This window comes from Zootoca vivipara, chromosome 5 (assembly GCF_965207765.1).
Source record: "Zootoca vivipara chromosome 5, rZooViv2.hap1.1, whole genome shotgun sequence".
NCBI classification, from domain to species: Eukaryota; Metazoa; Chordata; class Lepidosauria; order Squamata; family Lacertidae; genus Zootoca; species Zootoca vivipara.
This window is the reverse complement of record NC_142588.1, coordinates 82,128,290-82,149,098: the sequence shown is the minus strand read 5'-3', so window position 1 is coordinate 82,149,098 and position 20,809 is coordinate 82,128,290. Positions and strand designations below refer to the sequence as shown.

The 20,809-nt window shown below is 40.9% G+C and overlaps 1 protein-coding gene across 8 annotated transcripts in view; it reads left to right on the top strand.

The window, feature by feature from the left end:
- Positions 1–15,717, top strand: part of PHC3 (polyhomeotic homolog 3) — a 48,785-nt gene extending 33,068 nt beyond the window's left edge. For 6 of the 8 annotated variants that reach the window (XM_088669849.1, XM_088669848.1, XM_088669850.1 and 3 more), the window contains 8 exons: positions 1,017–1,891; positions 2,408–2,558; positions 4,562–4,815; positions 6,443–6,602; positions 10,121–10,235; positions 12,024–12,159; positions 12,255–12,486; positions 13,763–15,717. In XM_088669849.1, the coding sequence (XP_088525975.1) occupies positions 1,017–1,891; positions 2,408–2,558; positions 4,562–4,815; positions 6,443–6,602; positions 10,121–10,235; positions 12,024–12,159; positions 12,255–12,486; positions 13,763–13,917 (2,078 nt within the window). In that variant the 3' untranslated portion in view covers positions 13,918–15,717. The remainder of the gene's footprint in view (positions 1–1,016; positions 1,892–2,407; positions 2,559–4,561; positions 4,816–6,442; positions 6,603–10,120; positions 10,236–12,023; positions 12,160–12,254; positions 12,487–13,762) is intronic. The other 2 variants (XR_015950044.1, XR_015950045.1) reach the window with 1 other exon arrangement.
- The last annotated feature ends 5,092 nt before the right edge of the window (positions 15,718–20,809 follow it).

Sequence of the window (20,809 nt, the reverse complement as noted above, 5' to 3'; positions counted from 1 at the left end):
TCTTGTTCTTGTGTTTTAAATTTCCCTCCCATTCTCATTGGGATCAAAGAGGTATAAATATGTCAGCCCCAAACATGCTCCTGGTTTGGGGCATGTTGGGGAACTGGGACAGCAATGGATCATTCATACCCAAGCCTTGCCCTAGTCTAGCCTCAACACACCCTTGTCAACCCTACAAGCATCAGAACTCTGACATCAGCAAAGCAAGGGGCCATGGCAGTTACCGCAGTTTCAGGAAGGGAGCAGCCAGCATATGGTCTCCCTCTCCAAGGCTAGATGTCTCTTTCCACTATTGGAGAGCTGATCTTCCTTTATCTCATGGGTTGCCATCCCAGGGACCCATAGTATTTTAGGGTTAGGGTTTGAATGTTACATTCAAACAAACTCAAAGCTTTACTGGGGAATTATTTTTATTAGGATATTTGTAAGTATTTTAATACAGGATGGCACAATAACACACACCATTCCATAGATTTATGAATTATAGATTTTAAGGCAGCGAATGGCAGTTAACATACAAATTATTGTAGTATGCCTGAACAATTGCTTCCTATGGATAATCACTGGAAAAAGTTAGCTACAACTTTGATTTTAGATTTGACTAGTGTTTTGTCTGTTGTTGTTGTTTAGTCGTTTAGTCGTGCCCGACTCTTCGTGACCCATGGACCATAGCACGCCAGGCACTCCTGTCTTCCACTGCCTCCCGCAGTTTGGTCAAACTCATGTTTTGTCTGTTACAGTTGCCCAATTTAATTCTAAAAATGAAGAATTTTCTAGTAGAAAATAGTCCCCCAACCCTCGTATTATTGTTCATAGGTGCGTTTCTCTAAGGATTTGCCAAATTCAGGGTATCTTATTGAATATATTAGTTCCCATTTATAAAGATAATGGATCTATTTGCTTGATTTAGTCAAATGCTGGGTGTACATGACTCTAAAACCATGCATTATTATTTTTTGCAGATTTAAGGAAATGATTATTGATTATCTCTTTTTATTTTCCTTTTCACTGTGCAGCTTCATATTCTGCTATTCAGCCTCATTCTCTGTTAAAGCACCAGCAGTCCCCTCTTCACTCACCACCTTCAAAAATTTCCCACCACCAGCTGATTTTCCAGCAGCAACAAGTTCAACCAATCACGCTCCAGCTTCCTCCCAATCAGGAAGCATCTGTGTCGCAACACTGTGCCCCTCTCCAAGGCCATGCTCTTCCTCCAGCCCCCAGCAGCGCCTCATCACAGCACTGCACACCTGTCCACATCCATCCCCCGCCACTTCCTCCTCCACTTTCTCCAACTCCATCCCAGTCCTCCCAGCAGTCGGTAGTGGTATCTCCTCCACCACCTCCTTCACCCAGCCAGTCGCCAACAATAATTATACACCCCCAAGCTCTTATTCAGTCGCAAACACATCCTCTAGCATCATCAGCACTTCAGTCAGAGCATCACCCAGCGCAGGCCGCTGACAGGCCAACAGAAGCAACCTCGCAGCCTTCTAATCTTCCAGCCCAGCTTCCACCTTCCCCAATAGTTCACATTGGGTCACCGGATCAGCCTGCCATGGTGTCCACGGGCCAACATATAACATCTCCAACGCCTCACCAGCAGTATCCAGCTTTGCAGCCCACGCCAATCCCAGTGGCAGCCTCTCCCCAGCTGCCAACATCTCCAGCCCACAGCCAGCCACTTCCTCTCCCACCTGTTCAGTCTTTACAAGTGCAGCCTGACATTTTGTCCCAGGGTCAGGTTTTGGTGCAGAACACATTGGTTTCTGAGGAGGAGCTTCCTGCTGCCGAAGCGTTGGTCCAGCTGCCGTTTCAGACTCTTCCTCCTCCTCAGACGGTTGCAGTGAATCTTCAAGTGCAACAAGCAGTACCTGTTGAGACCCCGGTGGTAAGCATCTGATAACTTCCCTTTCCAGTTTTGAAATGGGAGGTGAAACACTGACAAGTTAAAACTGGATTTAGATATTTGTTTTCTTACAGCTCATCAGGATTGAAAATAGTGTTTTTCTCAAAAACGTTTGCCGGTTTTACGATTTTGATGTGATAGATTATACATTTGACTTAAAAATTGTTAGCTACTCTGAGAAGTGTCAACCAAGAGCAAGGTGGAAATAGCTAAAGGAATGAATGCATATGTAAATCAAAGCATCCTAACCCTGCCATGTATGCACCAGCTGTTTTTTTCATGATGAAGCAGTAATCACTGTAATCCTTGCTAAAGTTGTATTGATAATAGTTAAAGTTACATTGATAATAGCCTTATTTTGATTAAGTTGGCAAAACCTTTATTTCACTATGGCTGTCCTGCACTTCCCTTCAAAAAAAATGAAGACCCAGGGCAACTAACACTTCCATAAAATATCTGTAGGGTTTGCTTCTAAAAGTGCTTATTTCTTCAATGCAGATTTATCAAGTGGAAGACATGTGTGAGGAGGAGATGCCAGAAGAATCGGACTGTGTGCGTATGGTTAGGACCCCCACTCCACCCACCTTGTCACCTCCAGCTATAACTTTAAGAAATAGAGACGAGCTTGGCTATGAGGAACCTTTTTCAGGTAAGAAGGAATATGGAGGTGCATAATTATTTAGGGCAGATTCTGGTGTGGTGCCCATGCCTTTTTCTTTGTGCAGTTTTGATTGTGCTGCAAGATAAAGGGAAAGATTCTCACCCAGGATACTTGAATGTCCGAATTGTTTCTTGGATTCAGCAGATTGCTGAAACCAATTTAGATTCAAGGTGGGGAGAACACAGGGGAAAAACTGATCACCTGCCAACTAGTTCACCTTAGCAGCAGGCAGCCCTGGTTTGTAGCTGAAGGCAGAAGGAAACGGGAAGAGCCTCTACTTTTTTTGCACATGTGCTTCTGCAGCCCAGAACCCTGAAGGAAAAAGAGAGGGCCTGTTATAGTAGGCAGACATGAGGAAGCCAGGCAGATCCAACATAAGTAGGAAAAGAGGAGGAAGGAGCTAAACAGTTTCTATATGAGGGGACGCATAAGTGAGCAGCCACATAGCCACTGAGGTACAACCAGTGGCTGACATGATTGTGGAGTTGGGGTGGGATGCAGGGGAACCCTCTAAGGGTTTCACAGACCCCCAAAGCCAGGCATTACTGACTTGAGGTGGATGTAGGGTTGAGTCTTTTGCCTAATGCATTCTTTTTGCTGCTTGCTCAGAGGGCATGACTAGCAATGTTCATTCGCCCTAAGATCCCCAATTATGGGGATTATGGTGCTGGAGGAGACTCTTGAGAGTCCCATGGACTGCTAGAAGATCAAACCTATCCATTCTTAAGGAAATCAGCCCTGAGTGCTCACTGGAAGGACAGATCCTGAAGCTGAGGCTCCAATACTTTGGCCACCTCATGAGAAGAGAAGAATCCTTGGAAAAGACCCTGATGTTGGGAAAGATTGAGGGCACTAGGAGAAGGGGACGACAGAGGACAAGATGGTTGGACAGTGTTCTCGAAGCTACGAACATGAGTTTGACCAAACTGCAGGAGGCAGTGCAAGACAGGAGTGCCTGGCGTGCTCTGGTCCATGGGGTCACGAAGAGTCGGACACGACTAAATGACTAAACAACAACAACAAGATCCCCAGAGCTCTAGAGCTACCAGTCTCTAACATCTGTAAGCCAGATGTCTGCAGCCAGCTGTCTTAAAACATGTCATGGCAATAGGTGGAACTCAATAATCATTGCATTTCAACCCCCCACACCTTACATTGCATTCCAGTCCCCATCCCAGGCCACAGATTCATCAGATTTGGTGAAAAGCACCAATACTCTTTGCTTAACTGGGTATAATTCGGTTAGTTCCCATTGTTAACAAAAATGAAATGTCACAAAGCCAGACTTCACAATTGCTGGTCACTTTTGTTAACCTCTGTCAACACAAGATAACAGAAGACAAGAATGTCAGTAGCTATTTAGCTATAGGTAAACTGTCATTGGTGTGCATTTCCTCAAAAGTATCCAGAAATGGAATATGTCACAGGCAGAATATTGGGCAAGATGGACTATAGAATTGAACAAGTAGCAGTGATAGTTAAGGAACAGAAACATAGAAGGAGGCAGGCTTGCTGGTTGTTTCTCAATTGGAATGCATGTACACAAATTAGGGTATACAATTTATCTTCTGCTTATTAAAAATAAAAATATGAGTGTGGTTCCTTTAATGTTACAATAATGTTTAATGGACTAGAAAAATGCTTTAGGCAAGAAAGAAGGATAACTATTATGAACACAACAGGCTGCTACCATATTGTCTTCCTTGCTCCAATAAATTTAATGCCAGTGGAACTAGATTTCTGTGCTAGTTAAACAATATTCTGAATAATCACATTATGCAAATTGCTATGTTGTGCAGTTTCCACTCCAAACAGTGCATTTGTGATACTGGTAGGCTCTTATCTAGGATAAGAGCGCACTGGACAAAAGACCAAATTACTTTGGCAATTTGTCAGTTGAGGAAACAAAAATTAGGAAGGAGATCTGTAGTGGTGAAGCCATGAATGTAAGTAATGCTTGAGTTGGTTTAAAAAAAATACTTTTTTTCCAGAACAAGAGGGACATCCTTCAATGGCCTCTTCAGTCAGCGCTTCTGTAATTAAATCACCATCCGACCCTTCACATGCCTCTGTTCCACAACCACCTCTTTTGCTTCCAGCAATCCCAACAAGGAGTAACAGCGCATCAGTGTCTCATAAGAACCCTAGCATGGAAAACAAACCTCCACAGGCTATCGTTAAGCCACAAATCCTGACCCATGTTATTGAGGGCTTTGTGATCCAAGAGGGGTTAGAACCATTTCCTGTAAGTGTGCAATGTTGAGCCATATTTGTATCTTGTTTGTTTGTGTTTGTTTGTTTGTTTGTTTGTTTGTTTTAGGAGGCAATGTGTTGTGGTTATTTGGGGCTATTGCTTCTCTGAAGCTTTTTGCTCCAAATAACTTTACAACAGACTGAACTTGTTTCTAGTAACTGCTGTCTGTCAAATAGCTTATTAGAAACTCTTTCACTGTGCTCAGTGGGGTCTATTTTTTCTTGGTTTAGATGTGTTGCCTGACTACAATTCTGAACATAAAGTAGCAGAACTAGGAAGACCCTCTGCATGACTCCCAAAAGACCACTTCCCTTCAGATTATGTAATACAGGGTTCAGTGGACCAATATAAAAAAGGGGGCAGGAAATGGGAAGGCACCCTATGTCAGGATGTAGAGAGGAGAGCTCAAACATAGATAAGATTACCGTATGTATTTATCCCAAGACCTTTTGAGTCAATTGACTCTTCCTTGGGGGCAACCATTAAAGCAAAGATTATGAACCAGTAATTCATTCCAAAACAGGATTTATAGACATGCAAAACTGTCATGGACTGGAAATAGACTGATTTACCCAATCCGAATCCTGCCACAATCTTCTAAGTGGATTCACTTCTGGATAGGCTGAGCCTGAATGGGCAGCTTTTTTGCCTATACCACACTGTTATTGTCAGCTATTAAGTACAACTTATGTTCAGTCCATCTGTTGAACTTCAGAGAGGAAAGAATAAGCAAAGAGGATAGATAGATACTTGTAGATAGATTTCAAGCCACTTTTTATATTATTATTATTTATTAAATTTATATACTGTGTGCCCCCCCACCTCCTGCTTGAAAAGGCCATAGGTTGATTAACAGCTGGAGGCCTGGTTGAAGAGGAATGCTTTTGCCTAAAGTTATGTCCCCGGGGACAGCGTTCCACAAACAGGGAGCAACCGCAGAAAAGGCCCATTCTCTGGGAAAGCCACAGATCACAGGGTCTGTTCATATGAGATATTAGCATCCTGGGCAGCATAAGATATCATAGGTCAAAACCGTCACTTTGAATTGGGCGCAGAAGCTAAATAGCAGCCAGTGCAGTTGGGCCAGGATTGGTGTTACATGCTTCAGAGGCAGCTCCACATATAACATCCTGCAGGATTCTTCTACTTTCATAACAGGCAGATTATCTTCCCGAGTCTATTTTCTTTCCTTTGTACACATTTAAAGACAGAAAATAGACAATGCAAGACAATGGAAGGTAATCTATCTATCAGGAAAGGAGTAGGAAGATATTTTTAATATAACAGGCATTGGAAGAATTGAAAATAGCACATATATTTTCTGTGGTGTCCTCTTTTGATACTTTCCCCTGTGTTTTGAGATTTCCGAAGCCAGAAATAGAAGTCTAAAATAAGCAATGAAAAATAGATTTATTTGCTTCTCTTCTCATTCTTCCATTCCCATTTCATCTGTTTTGATTGTTATGATGGTTTGGAGTTGGACCGTAGACAGCAAAAGGCACGCACCTAGTCTTTGTCTCTCTATGTAGCAATAAGTCTAATGAACATTGCCCTGACCTTGCAAGGTTATGTGTACTGTTTTCTTGTATCATGATTTTCTTCTTTTCTCTTGTAACAGGTAAGTTGTTCATCTCTTCTAATTGAGCAGCCTGCAAAAAAGAGGCTGCTGGTGGAGGGCCAGGCGATGAACGTTATGTGTGTGGAGCCAGAGCTGCAGAACAATGCAAAGCATGTAGACAACTCCTCAGACACAGAGTTGGAGGATATAATTACGGAAGGTTTGTGCATCTTATTTGACATATGCTGAGAAACTGTCTTTTCTGAAACCTGAGCCTATTCTATTTTTCCGCCAGAGACGGTTTCCTGAGATTTCTAATTACCATATTTTTCCCTGTATAAGACGATATTTCCCCCCAATTTTTTAAAGTTTAAAATTGGGTTTGTCTTATACAACGGAATGTTGCAATTAATAATAATAATAATAAAATTTTACTTATAACCCGCCCTCCCCAGTCAAAACCGGGCTCAGGGCGGCTGACACCAGTAAAATTACAATAAGACATAAAAGAAAGAAATACAATTAAAATACGGGTTAAAATACAGTTTAAATTTTAAAAATGTAAATGCACCCTCATTTTAAAGTAGCCCAAATCAAAACCATGAGGGAGTAAAATGTAGGGGTCAGACTGAGTCCAGCCCAAAGGCCAGGCGGAACAGCTCCGTCTTGCAGGCCCTGTGGAAAGATGTCAAATCCCACAGGGCCCTGGTCTTCTGTGAGAGAGCGTTCCACCAAGTCTGGGCCAGTACTGAAAAGGCCCTGGCCCTAGTTAACACCAATCTAACCACCTTATGGCTTGGGATCTCCAAAATGTTGTTATTTGTGGACCTTAAGGTCCTCTGCAGGGCATACCAGGAGAGGTGGTCCCGTAGGTATGAGGGTCCTAAGCTGCATAGGGCTTTAAAGGTCAAAATAAATACATGCTGCCACCCATATTCTTACCCCCCAGGGCCCCCCCCCACTATTGGCCTCCCAACAAACCCTGGTCTGGTACTCTCCCCCCCCCTCCCCAGCAACCCCCACTCCGGACATTGTCCCTTCCACCCAGTTCCCTCAGCCGCCCCCTGGCTACCCAGACCCCCCCCATTCCCCAAGCGCACTCACTCAGGCAGCACTGGAAATTGCAGCTCCTCAATCAGCGTTCGCATCTGCTGGCGCTTGTGGAGTAAATATGGTACATACTGTAAATACTGAGACAAATGTGCAACACACAGGCAGGAGAGCTGACAGGAGCAGCCTCTATTACACAGCTTGCCTCACTGTTTGATGTTTAAATATACGGTACTAAATATACCGGTGTTTTGAATATTTAATAAAATATCAAAGTTGTTCTGTTTGGTGTTTAAAATATTTATTTCTTAATTTTGGGATCAAAAATGTCGTTTGTTAGTAAAGAGAGTTTCCCAGAAGTTGTCACCCAATGCCATACTTTGTGTGGATGCCAAAATTGTAAATAAATGTTTTAGCACCTGATCTAGCTGTTGTCATTCTTTTTGTTGCATGGAGGTCACAGCCCTGACTGCAGATGTATATCCTTATCCCCTTCATATGGTAACACATACGCATCAGCAGCATGTATGGACTTCCTTGCTTGATCAGGCAACTGTGCATTCCAGTAGGCTCCATTAGGTAAAATAATTGCAATTTTTGTGGTACAGAGCCAGATTCCAGTCAGCCTAGTACAGCGTAATAAGAACTACATTGTTTTATAGACAAGCCCTCCCCCTTTTCATCAAGCTGACAACAGGGAATTTTCATGGCTAGAATCCCAGGTGAAATAACAAGCGTAAACAAGAGAGATTCCAAATTTATATACTGAGCCAAGGTGAATATCTTTGGTGCAGAAATAGGGTTGGAAAGCACTACAACAAAAGGGCAAGCATAGGCCAAAAATATGACATAACCTGATTTATGCTGCAATATCTTCATAGAGCCACTGCTGTCTGTACAGGGAACTGAATTTACAGGTGTTCGGCCTTCATACCACTGAAAAGCAGCATTTTGTGCCGTCGTTAAATTCCTCCGTATTTTGCAAACACCATCAGATAAGCCATTGAGCAGTTCCTTTTGTTCAGCTATTGAATATTTCAAAGAGTTAACAGCTTTTATACTACAGAAGCTGTTCTGCAGGTAGCGTTTAGCAAAAGTAAAATAAGATGCAATAATCTCTTATATTTCCAAGATAAGCTGTTGGTCACCTGTTGTACTTTATTTGACTAAAATTCCATGTGGCCTTTCTCATAAAGGACAAGTAGTTCTCAAATTATATGTTTTTTTAAATAAAAAGGTAGCATTGTGTTAAGCATTTCCTTATGTTTTGTGCCAAAATTTATACGTATGCTGTTATGCACTCCACTCTTACAGTTATTTCTCAGTCTTATGTTTCAGTCTTAACTAAGACATTGGAGGAACTGCAAACAATGAGCCTTCCTGTGCTTGTTGTAATCCACACGAATGTATTATATTTTCTGATAGGCTTTATTTATTTATTTATTTATTTATTTGCTTCTGTTTTAATAGTCACTTTTCTTCAACGAACCTCCAAGAAATAGTGTTTCTCTTCTTTTGTGTTGTCTCAAGTATTTGCATCCTTGTTTTCTCTTTGGTTTGGACTTTACTAACAAGTGGTGCTAGCCTGGTGATCGAATGCTACAGTTAACAGGTTCAGCCAATATTCAATCAATCAATATACTTTATTCGACCGATAGTCAGAAACAACAACAAAAAAAAAACATTTCTCAATACAAAGATAAACATATAAAACTGAAGGCATCAGAGGGATACATAGAAATGGTTCAGCCAATATTTACGAAAACAATGAATTTGCTTAAAGGCAGCAGTTGGCAACTTGTTCTGCGCCAGGAGTGAGGAAAACGTTTTCATCCCAAGGACCAGATAAAGAACTGGCTTGTCCAGTTCTGGGGCGTTTTTGACAGGAGGGTGACCTCATGCGCCGACGCGGTGGGTCAGGATTGGCTCATGGGCCAGTGCTTCCCCGTCCCTGATCTAGCAAGACAAAATTTGTGTTCTTAGCTTTCAATTTCCCATTGCCTGCATAGGGTCATTGTGCTGCATTGGAGCTCTGGGTGGTAACACACTGGTAGAATGCATGTTTTGCATGAAGATCCTAGGTTCTGTCTGCAGCCTATCCAATCCTTTGCTAGTCAGAGCAGTTGGGCTGAATGGATCTGACTCAGCTTCAGGCACTTGTAAATGTTCGTTAAATTACGCAATATAAGTATGTTTACAGACAAACTTGTTTAATCTACATAATTTATAAGGGTAAAGGGACCCCTGACCATTAGGTCCAGTCGTGACCGACTCTGGGGTTGCGCGCTCATCTCGCATTATTGGTCGAGGGAGCCGGCGTATAGCTTCCAGGTCATGTGGCCAGCATGACGAAGCCGCTTCTGGCAAACCAGAGCAGCACATGGAAACGCCATTTACCTTCCCGCTGTAGCGGTTCCTATTTATCTACTTGCATTTTGACGTGCTTTCGAACTGCTAGGTTGGCAGGAGCTGGAACCGAGCAACGGGAGCTCACCCCGTCACAGGGATTCGAACCGCCGACCTTCTGATCAGCAAGCCCTAGGCTCAGTGGTTTAACCACAGTGCCACCTGGATACAAGCCATCAAATACTGTTTCTCAGTTCATCACAGCTTCTGTCGGACTTTTGAAAATGTTTTTATAACTGAGTGGCTCAGACTGACTGAATTTCTGTTGCTGTTTCCCTTTAGAGGGGCTGGATGAGATGGAAACAGATCTCCTCAAGTGCGAGTTTTGTGGTAAAATGGGATATGCAAATAAGTTTCTGCGGTCAAAGCGATTCTGCACCATGTCCTGTGCCAAGAGGTATTCTTCATTAGTTATCATTTCAAATATTCCAAAAATTGTGTATAGGCCCGCTTTTTAAACATAGTGCTGGATTTGGGATCAAAACCAAATAGTTCAGTGAGACCCCAGCATAGGATTCACCCAGCCTGATGACTCTCTATTCCGGTTTTGCTAGCACAGTAGTGTTTATCAGTATGTTTTTTAAATAAGCTTTATTTTTGCATTTTCAAAAATACAGTCAACTTGCAATTTACACACATTTAACTTGCACAATCACAGTTCTGCGCTCTTGACCTGAAAAAGGGGGGAGGTGTCAGGAGAGAGTGGAAAAACATCGGAAGGGGACAGGAGAGGGGGCTGGGGAACGTTTGCAATCCCACCTGCCATTGCACTCACCCTGGGAGAGCATTCAGAGGTGCAAGGAAAGTCTCCAGCAGCCTTGGAAAGAGTGCATACGACCTTCAAAGAGCGTGTGGAGATGGTTGGAGAGTGCTGCACTGTGCTTTTTAGTTTTTAAAGGGTTGTTTTTGCTATATGCGATTTTGGCTTTACGCTCTATCCCTGGAACTTAAGCTCCATGTAAGTTGCTCTGATAACTTTTTCCATAAGAGCAACGTTCCATACCCTTTCCAACCAAGTCTCCAGGGTCAAATTAGCAGATGTTTTCCAGTGCCTTGCTATAACTTGTCTGGCTTCAGTCATAAAAAGGATTAACACTTCTTTAAATATTAAGTCTTTCAAATAATCGATAAACAAGCTTAAGTTTGGGGGTCACAGGGTACCATTTGACCTGTAATTACAGATACATCAATCATAATTAATTACCAAAGGAATTCATTCTTATTGCAGCTCTACCACATATGGAAATAAGGCCCCAATTTATCAATATGATTGATTAAAACATTTATCATAGTTGTTGTTGTTTTTAAAAAACTAATTAACCCCAAACATGCTACTTAATTGTGCTCTAAAAGCAATGTAAAGAAATTAACAACACAACCACCAGCAACTCATGGAAAAAGTGGATAGAGAAAAGTTTTTCCCCGTCTCATAATAGCAGAGCTCATGAGCCTCCAGTGAAGCTGAATGTTGAAAAATTCAAGACAGATAAAATAAAGTATTTCTTCATGCAGCACATAGTTGGACCTTTGGAATGGAGAGAAAGAAACAATACTGAACTATACTAGCCCCTGGGCAGAAATTATTTTTGGTGTGGTTCATGAATATGTGGAATGACTGGGGAAGTTTTGGACACTTGATCCAAGCCATCCCCTGGTTTTGCCCCCGTCATGTTTCAATCCTCCTCTGGCATGTTCCCTTTTCTGCTGCACCTGTATCAGAGCTCCAACATTGGTAGGGTATAGAATGTAGAGGTAATGACAGGAGGAGGAGGGGAATCTGACATGGGCTGAAGTCAGAACTCTCCCCACCCTCAGAGAAGATCTGATCCTTCCTATTACCCTTCGTTCACCCTCCTAGGGGCCAAAGAATTGCAGGTGAAACCATATAAACCAGAGGTAGTAAACTAAAATATCTTGAACTCACTGGCATCTCTTCAAATTCTATATAGATACAGCTAACTCAGAACATTTAGGGAAGTAACATTTATTTTAAACTATGAATTGATGGACTTTGACCAGTTTGGATAAGAAAACAATTATTTGTTTATGATATTTCCTTCTTGCATTATGGAACCAAAGGCTCTATTGCTTTTTTTTAAAAAAAAAGTTAGTTCTCACTGAGCATTGACATTCTACTCCCAGAAGCAATTTTTCAGAGTGTTTAATTTTAATTTTAATTTTTTAGGTACAACGTCAGCTGCAGTAAGAAATTTGGGTTATATGGCTCAGACAAAAGCAGTCGTTGGAGCCGGAGCCTTGGGCGACGCGGGCGACGGCCAAGCAGCTCTGATGGAGCTCCCAGGGAACACTTCCTTAGACAGGTCTGTGGAATGCTAATAAACTCCATGGTGTCCTTTTGTAAGAGTTAATCAAAGAAAATGGTTATACTGTGGTTTATCTGTACTGCATTTTCCAGCTTCCAATTACTTATCCATCTGCAGAAGAAGACTTGGCTTCTCAGGAAGACAATGTACCGGTTGCCATGACCACTCGCTTGCGAAGGCAAAGTGAAAGGGAAAGAGAGCGTGAACTTAGGGAACTGAGAATTAGGAAAACAACAGACAACATGGATTTGTTACCCACGATACAATCTGATCCATCCGGATGGACCGTGGAAGATGTTTGGGCCTTCATACATTCTTTACCTGGTATGGAGATGGAACACATTTGTGTGCTAAGAATGTCCGATGACAATATTACTACCTTGAGGGGAGAGGCAGAGGAGGCGTGGGAGAGCTGGTTTGGGTTGCAAAGAAACAGCTTTAATATCACATCTACTTACTCTTGTGCTTCTAGAGTTTACTTTCAGAATCCTTGGCAGCAGAGGGGGGTTTCGGGATTTATACAGTGACTTCCAGCAAATTCTCAGGCTTACCAAAAATAAAATAAAATCTCAGTCAAAACAAATTAAATGCAAACATTAAAACATTAAAGTGATTTGCAGGGGGGGAAACTGTTCAGGTTTTAAAGCCTGGAAAAATAAAAAGACATTTGTCTAGTTCCAAAATAACATCAGGGTAGGTCCCAGGTGAGCCCATCACAGTCAGAGTGCCACCACTAAGTAGGCCTTTTCTCTCGCAGTCACTTAAAACCACTCAGATGGAAACTGTCATGACAGTTTTCAAAATAGCTAGTTTATTTTCAGTTCTTAAATCTTTTTCTTTTGCTTCCACACACCTTAGTATGTCCACCAGTACTGTTTCATAATCACTATGGCATTGTTTAGTATCCCTCGGTACATCATTGAGGCTGTTGTGTAGTGAGAGGTTTATGCTACAATAGTGTGGTAACACCTCCCTATTCAACTGAACCCCGATTTCCTTTTAAACATCCCAGATATCTCTTGTTGAAATAACACTGCATTGGCTGAATGTGTTTGCTTAGGTAGCAGCTAGGATCCTGAGATTTCATCCACGCTCCATTGCCAAGAAGTCTCCGGTCAACAGGGCTAATTCATACCACCAAGCAGGAGGAAGAGCCCCCCCCCCCAATCCTTGTGTTGTGGTCTGTGTATTGATTCCTATTCTCAAAGATCAAGCTGTAATCTGTGAACACTTCAGACATTACAGTGTTATGTGATTCCCATTCTGTTGGATCTGTGTCTCATCTGAAGTAGAATATTAGCATTTCCCACCCCAGAAGACATAAATGGTCTATTTCAGAGCATGCAGAGATGTGAAGGAAGTGTCTGCTGCAATATTTCAGTAGTTCTACAACAACAGAAAGAGAAGGCCCAGGTCAATGAGGAGCTGGAACCCTTGAGAATGTGCTCTCTTTTCTACCAACAATAATGCAAACAAGGATGGAATTGTAGGCAGGATTTAGATAAAAGTGGAAGTCATTAAGCCAAGGTTAGGGGGAGGAAATCTTATTTCAAGATCGCACTGCCTATTTTTTTAATTGATATTTGTCATTTCCTTGCAGGTTGCCAAGATATTGCCGATGAATTTCGAGCCCAGGAGATTGATGGGCAGGCTCTCCTCTTATTAAAAGAGGATCATCTCATGAGTGCAATGAATATTAAGCTAGGACCTGCACTGAAAATTTGTGCACGAATCAACTCCTTGAAGGAATCCTAGTGGGAAATAAGGCTTTAAATCACAGCTTCCACCATATGACAGACTTGTAATAAAACAGCATCTTAACGTTTGATGTGATTATTACTGCTGTGTTTTGCTAAGCATCCTTTTCCACATCAAGACTGTTGGAGGAGCATATCTAATGTAATCTTCCAAACCTTCCAATAGTTATCCAGCTTATCAGGAAGCATAAGCTGTGTTGGCAAGTTGTTGTAGTCAAATGCAGGGCAAGGAGAGTCAGTGGAAAGCTCTATGAGGCTTCTGTAATATGTTGCGAGTGATGCTTATTCCAAAAAGGTGATTATTTAACATTCAAGATTTAAGCTTTTTTTAGAAAATGTAACCTTGATATAACCTCGATTACAGTTTCAAATTGTGTTTCTATACACTTTTTCCTTTGTAGAAAGCTTTTTAAGAATATGGATTAACAGAAGAGTCCGCAGAGTCTGTGGAAGCACTGATTATGGTAAAATGCTATGCATTTAATTGTGCTCTTTTGAGTTTCAATTAATCCTGAGCGTATAGTTTGAAGGGAACTTGCAACTGACTTCCTCTTCTCTCATAACCCTACAGCTGCCCCACCACTGTAGTATTCTCTTTTAAGTGCTGAAGCTTTTCTGTGAACATGCAAGATATTTTGTAAATGCAGTATACCTTCCACTGTCAGAACCTTGGTCACTTGAATTCCATGTCAGCATAAGCATCCCTCTCCTGTGTACAAACCTATGAATGTTTTTTTTTTGGGGGGGGGGAGGGGGTATTCCTGCTAAATGAAGTTGTACAGTTAGTTGTGATGCACATAATGGCAAAACTGCTGAGAGCTGGAATGGCGGTGTGGCACCCTTCCTAAACGATAGTAAAAAGCACATACATGATGACGATCATTCTTTGTATGCTGCTATGCACTGAAGAGGGCATTATGTTGTTGTTGTTCTGTTGTTGTTTTCTTCTTCCTGCTGGTTTAGACCAAAGGAGATAATGTACACCTGTTCAATTGAAATGTGTCACCCATATGCTGGTGTACAACTCCAAATTCTTGAATAATTCTCAATGGCAAATTGAATCAGCAGACATTTCTAGACTTCGCTTTCTTTCTATAGTTCTCTTGCCTCTCCATTGTTTGTTCCCCTAGCAGGTGTTTTGGTGGACACTGCTGGGGATGTTGTTCTTCCCTCTCCATAGGGAATAAGCACTTTTTGAAATCACGATGGTTTTTCTTTGTAATATTTCCTCGCAGCCCAGTATTCTCTGCAGCAGTTATTCATGTTACAGCAAGGACCCTTAACCAATGGCACCAAAGTATTAAGAGTAAGTGTTCAGAAGTTTGTTCTCTATATCTGAGTAGGAGTTTGAATCATTCTTTGTAAGATCTTCTACCCCACCGTTCAGTTAGCATGCTTCAATGAAATGGGGCCCAGTTCACTGAATACTGCTCCTAAGCCAGACCCACTAACATGAATGAGTGTGTCATAAGACTAAGGGATCTCTGTTCATTTTAATAGAGCTTGTTCAAAAGAAATGTCTTATAGATCGTGATCATCATTTAACTCAGGGGTAGGCAACCTAAGGCCCGTGGGCCAGATGTGGCCCAATCGCCTTCTAAATCCGGCCCACGGACAGTCCGGGAATCAGCATGTTTTTACATAAGTAGAATGTGTCCTTTTATTTAAAATGTATCTCTGGGTTATTTGTGGGGCCTGCCTGGTGTTTTTACATCAGTAGAATGCGTGCTTTTATTTAAAATGCATCTCTGGGTTATTTGTGGAGTATAGGAATTCATTCATTCCCCCCTCCCCCAAATATATAGTCTGGCCCGCCACATGGTCTGAGGGACGGTGGACCAGCCCACAGCTGAAAAAGGTTGCTGACCCCTGATTTAACTGAATGTGAATCTTCCACAAGGGCTTGTGGCCCGGTAAAATGTTGTTTGTTTTATTGGGCATTAACACTGTATCTGTTAATTTAAGGGTGGTTTAATTAGCAAAAATACTTAAGACTACTGGTTTTAGCCCTACTGGTTTTTTTAATCTCAAAGTTAGGAATGCGTTCAGAAAGGTATTATAGTTAACCTTCAACAATTAATCCGTTAATTATTATCAGAAGCTCAAAGTAAGTAAATTCTTTATAGTGTTAAAGGAGAGCTACCAAACATTTGCAGGTGTGTATGGTAAAGGTTTGAGAATTACAAAGTATTAAGCATTCTCCAGCTCCTCATATTTACTGCGCATAGATTCTGTTGCATATGAAACATGCAAACATTTTATAGGATGCAAAGTAGTTAAAGCTGCCTCCAAATCATATGGTCTGGTTCTTTACGGAAATAGTAAATAGTGAACAGCTAACTGAACTGGTTTGTTGCCTAAATAGAATTGGCAACTGTAAGTTCAGAAAACTGGTAAAGGTGGTTTTTTTTGAGAAAGCACAACAGGAGGATTTCAGAATTAAGAGCTTTCTTCCACATTTTGGAGGATGGACAGAAATTAGTTGTTCAGTCTTACTCATATGGAATTTAAGTGGGGAACATTTGAGCCATTTTAGTCTCATTTACTTCACAGAGATTAAGGCTGAAGTATGAAGCATATTTATGTGGGAGTAAGTCCCATTTTAATTCTGTGTTACAGTTCTCAGTAAATGTGTTGTTGTTGTTTAGTCGTTTAGTCGTGTCCGACTCTTCGTGACCCCATGGACCAGAGCACGCCAGGCACTCCTGTCTTGCACTGCCTCCTGCAGTTTGGTCAAACTCATGTTCGTAGCTTCAAGAACACTGGGCTGTAAATCATATGAATCAAAATATTTCAATTTAACTGAGTGCTACACAAAGCTTATTTTGTTTTGTAAATTGCTATTGTTATTATCATTATTTTTAAAAAGTCTCTTATTTTAAGCATCTGGGAACTGGAACAATGTTACATAATTATAAATAGAGCACAAATTCATATCCATGGCTGAGTGATTATTACATAAACATTATATAAATTATACCAAATGCTCAGTTACTTTCAATAGCTGCACTATGTATAGGTTCACAGAGAATCCTGACAATAATTATAGAATAATATAGTATATTAAAGTATTGTGGGCCTGAGGATAAAAAGTAAGAACAGAAGCACAGATAATTCTGCCCTGAATAGAAACATTTGTTCGAGTTGTCTCCAACAAACCAGTTTGTCCTGCAAGATGTGTTGCTCAAAGAACCAAGCGCTTACCTTATCCTAATATATCAGCCTATCAGTTTGATGGGTTCCTTTCTCTCCCCTCCCATTCAGGCTGCGGCAATGGTGGCAGACCAAACACAGGGGCAAAGAAGACTGATGCTGTGGCAAGCTGCTGTCATAGCACCACCACCCCTGGCAGAAGCAGCCTAATACAATTGACAAGCCACTGCCACACTGAACTATTTGAAAAAGCTATACAGAGAAGTTTCTGTATTATGCAAAAGCCGACTGGTTATTGCCAAAAGGCCTTTTGCTCTCAGCATTGACCTCAGGACAGTAAAGTTAGACTTTGGGACAGATAAAGAAAGCACATCATCTCCTCCTTGTTCATCCCCTACAACTCAGCTTGTCATTTTATGGCAATAGCCTTCCTGCCCCTGCCCGCCCCCGCCCCCCCCACTATAGAAGGCAATGTTTCACAAGCCATTCCAGTGTATGCACTGGACTTTCCCCTTTAATTTAACCAGGTTTGTATGCCACTTAATTATAAATGAAGCCCCTAAGCAGGTTACAAAAATATACACTAATTAGTTAATAAAGGTAAGGCTTAAAATAATTCTTTTTTTAAAAAAATATCAAATTATAATTAAGGAGTTATAAATATACATTACGAGCTAGAATTACTGATTAAAATGCACATCAACTTTGCATGTCTAGGTAGGCTTGCTTAAATAGAAAAGTTTTTAGGCTCCCAAAATAGTGCAGTGCCTAACAGCAATGGGCAAGAAGTTCCAGGGTGTAGCAATTGCCACTCTAAAACACTGATTCCTGACAGCATGAAAAGGAGCACGATCAAGTGAGAAACTAAAGTGGTTTTCATAGCTTGATATAATAGACAGGCTAGTCTGGGCCCTGAGTGAATGAATTCGTTTCAGTTTGCCTTTAAGTTTTACTTAGCATGATGTGGATATAGTTAGTGTTTATTCTTTAATATGGTTAATTGTAAGGGGCAGATGTGTGATCTTGAAGACATTTTAACACTGTATGGAGCAACATGGACATGTATGTCAATGTTGCTCCATACAGTGTTAAAATGTCTTCAAGATCACACATGTAGTCACTACATGGTATTGAGCTTCAATCCTGCCCTACAGTTAGGAATAGCACTTGGATTTCAGATTCCTTTAGTAGTGCTTGTAGCATTTAGGGGATGCCCAGAAATAATTGCACAAGGCTTGTTAAAAGTGATCTTCAGTGCTTGTGTGAGTACAGCAACAAGGGGAAGCACATTATTTGCTTACAATTATCAGTACCATTATCAGCAGCAGCATTTCAGGGCTAATTCTCACTTTACATTTTGTACTCCGCTTCCAAAAGAACAGGATGTGAAATGGGAAGTGGTAATTTGTATTGGTTGATAGTTTGGGGACTATTTACTGAAGCTACAGGCTTAGTATGGAGTATTTTAAATTTTAGTCCTAAGGTAAATACAATGTTTTTTTCTTCTTCTTTTAATAAAATTCCATGCCTCTTTGGATCTCATCCTTGATTCACTTGATTCTAGTCAAGTGATGACATTTATAGAAGTTAGAAATCTGAGTCATACTTGGGCTATGTCCAGTCACTGTTAGTTGCAAGGTTTTGAATCTAAGGGGAACTACAGGAAACAGTATGCTTGAGGGTGTTTGGGGGAAGCATGTACCAAGTCACACAGAAACTTACACTACTATTCTGGGCAATTTATCATTTATAGACTGTGCCACCAGAGTTGGCCACACCTCAGGTCTTCCTCATAGATTAGCAAGCATCTGCACAAAGACAAGCATATTTTCCATGTGGGTTTCAGGCACAGACTGCACAAAATTATACTCCTGACACTCCAGAACACACTTACATTAGATGGCTATTTTCCATATACCAAGCTGTAATAGGATTAGAAACGTCAAATGGCACCAGATGTAGTAGTAGTATTAGCAGCCACCCCTCATCGCTGTCAGTTTAATGACTTGTCATAGTGTTCGACCTTTTTGTATTGATGTGGGCTAAAATCCCATGATTGTAAACAACCATGGAGATTTGACAGTAGACTTCACAAGTGTGCAATGTAAATATACATCAGGTATATGTGATGGAGTCATCTGCAGAAAAAGGGCATAGAAAACTGCCTTTTTATATATTTAAAACAAAATTAAGGACATGAGCCAGAGTGAGGGCTCAAGTGCCTTTCAGTGTTTGAGAATCATTTGATGATTCGCCTGCATAATCGCCCCATCAGTGATGCACCAAATGATACTTGATATCTTGTCGGGCAGTTAAAATAGCCAAGGATCAGTGCCTGCTGACATCCTGTGAGTAAGAACATGTGAGGGATTTAAACACAGACTAACAAAGCTTGGCTAAAGCTATTGTATATGGAGAAGAGGTGTCAGACTTGACTCAGGGCAGTATTTTAGGAGAATGGAGAAAGGACAGTAGCAATGGAGTGATGGCAAAGCAAGTTCTGGGGTGCAGCGTTGATGGAAGTTACTTCACATCCTTCATTTTCTCTAACAGGAAGGAACAGTCCTTTAAACTGCAGCTCCTTTGCAGCACTAAGTTAGGTATAAACAAGCAGCTTACATCATATTTCATCACCAGTGTTATTATCTCTTCACACAAATCTGTTAAGTAAATATTCACACCTGAAATGCAAGCTTGACATGTTCTTCCCAAAACTTTGCATGTAATCTTTTAAATAAAAAATGCTTACTCTAAAATATGTTCTTTATAATGTTATCAGTGAAATCTAAGTAAACATTAACAGTTTACATTTCAGTAAATATGATTCTAATGAAGGCATAAAAAACAGATTGTTTGCAATAGTAGGAGAAAGTTCCCTGCATATGTCTGAAGCTAGTCTGTTATAGTAAATGAAAGCCTCATATAGCACAAGATTTCAACCTTTGTTGTGTCCTAACAACTAAAAGATAAAAGAACCCCATGTAAGTGGTCTACGAGCTGTTCCCTAAGTAGCCTTAGCCTTTCTCGACTTTTTCCTGTGGTTTTAGGTCTTTGTTAGCAAACTGACATTACAATTATCCTTCCCCATTTCAGACCTTATGAGAAATTGTGATTAAAGATACTATGATCAAAGTACAGTGGTACCTCGGTTTAAGTACACAATTGGTTCCGGAAGCGTACTTAACCTGAAGCATACTTAACCTGAAGCGAACTTTCCCATTGAAAGTAATGGAAAGTGGATTAATCTGTTCCAGACGGGTCCGCGGAGTACTTAAACTGAAAGTACTCAAACCAAAGCGTACTAAAACTGAGGTATGACTGTACTAAAGTTGGCATGCAGTGGGAGGAAGGAGGAGAATGTTGACGCAATGTTTGTTCCAGCTAAATATGGTTTCCTGATGCCAGAATCAATATGTTCAAACTGGCATCTTAATTAAGCAAGATCATCTGGAATCTGTGCCATTGGGGAAAAACTGAATACATATATTAACTCTTTATTATATATATAAAATCTCATTTGTATTAGGAAATATTTCTTCCACATACTTCTGGATTCTTTTCTGGAGTTTTTGTTCATATCCATGGTCTTTTAAAACCTCTGATGCTAGAGTACCTCTGTTAATAATTCCTCTCTTTGGGTGTCTAGTTATATAGATTGACAAAAGTACTGTGCCCTCCAAAAAAACCTATAGGATAACATTGGCCCTATGGCCTTAAACATTTCTAACTCTGAAAAA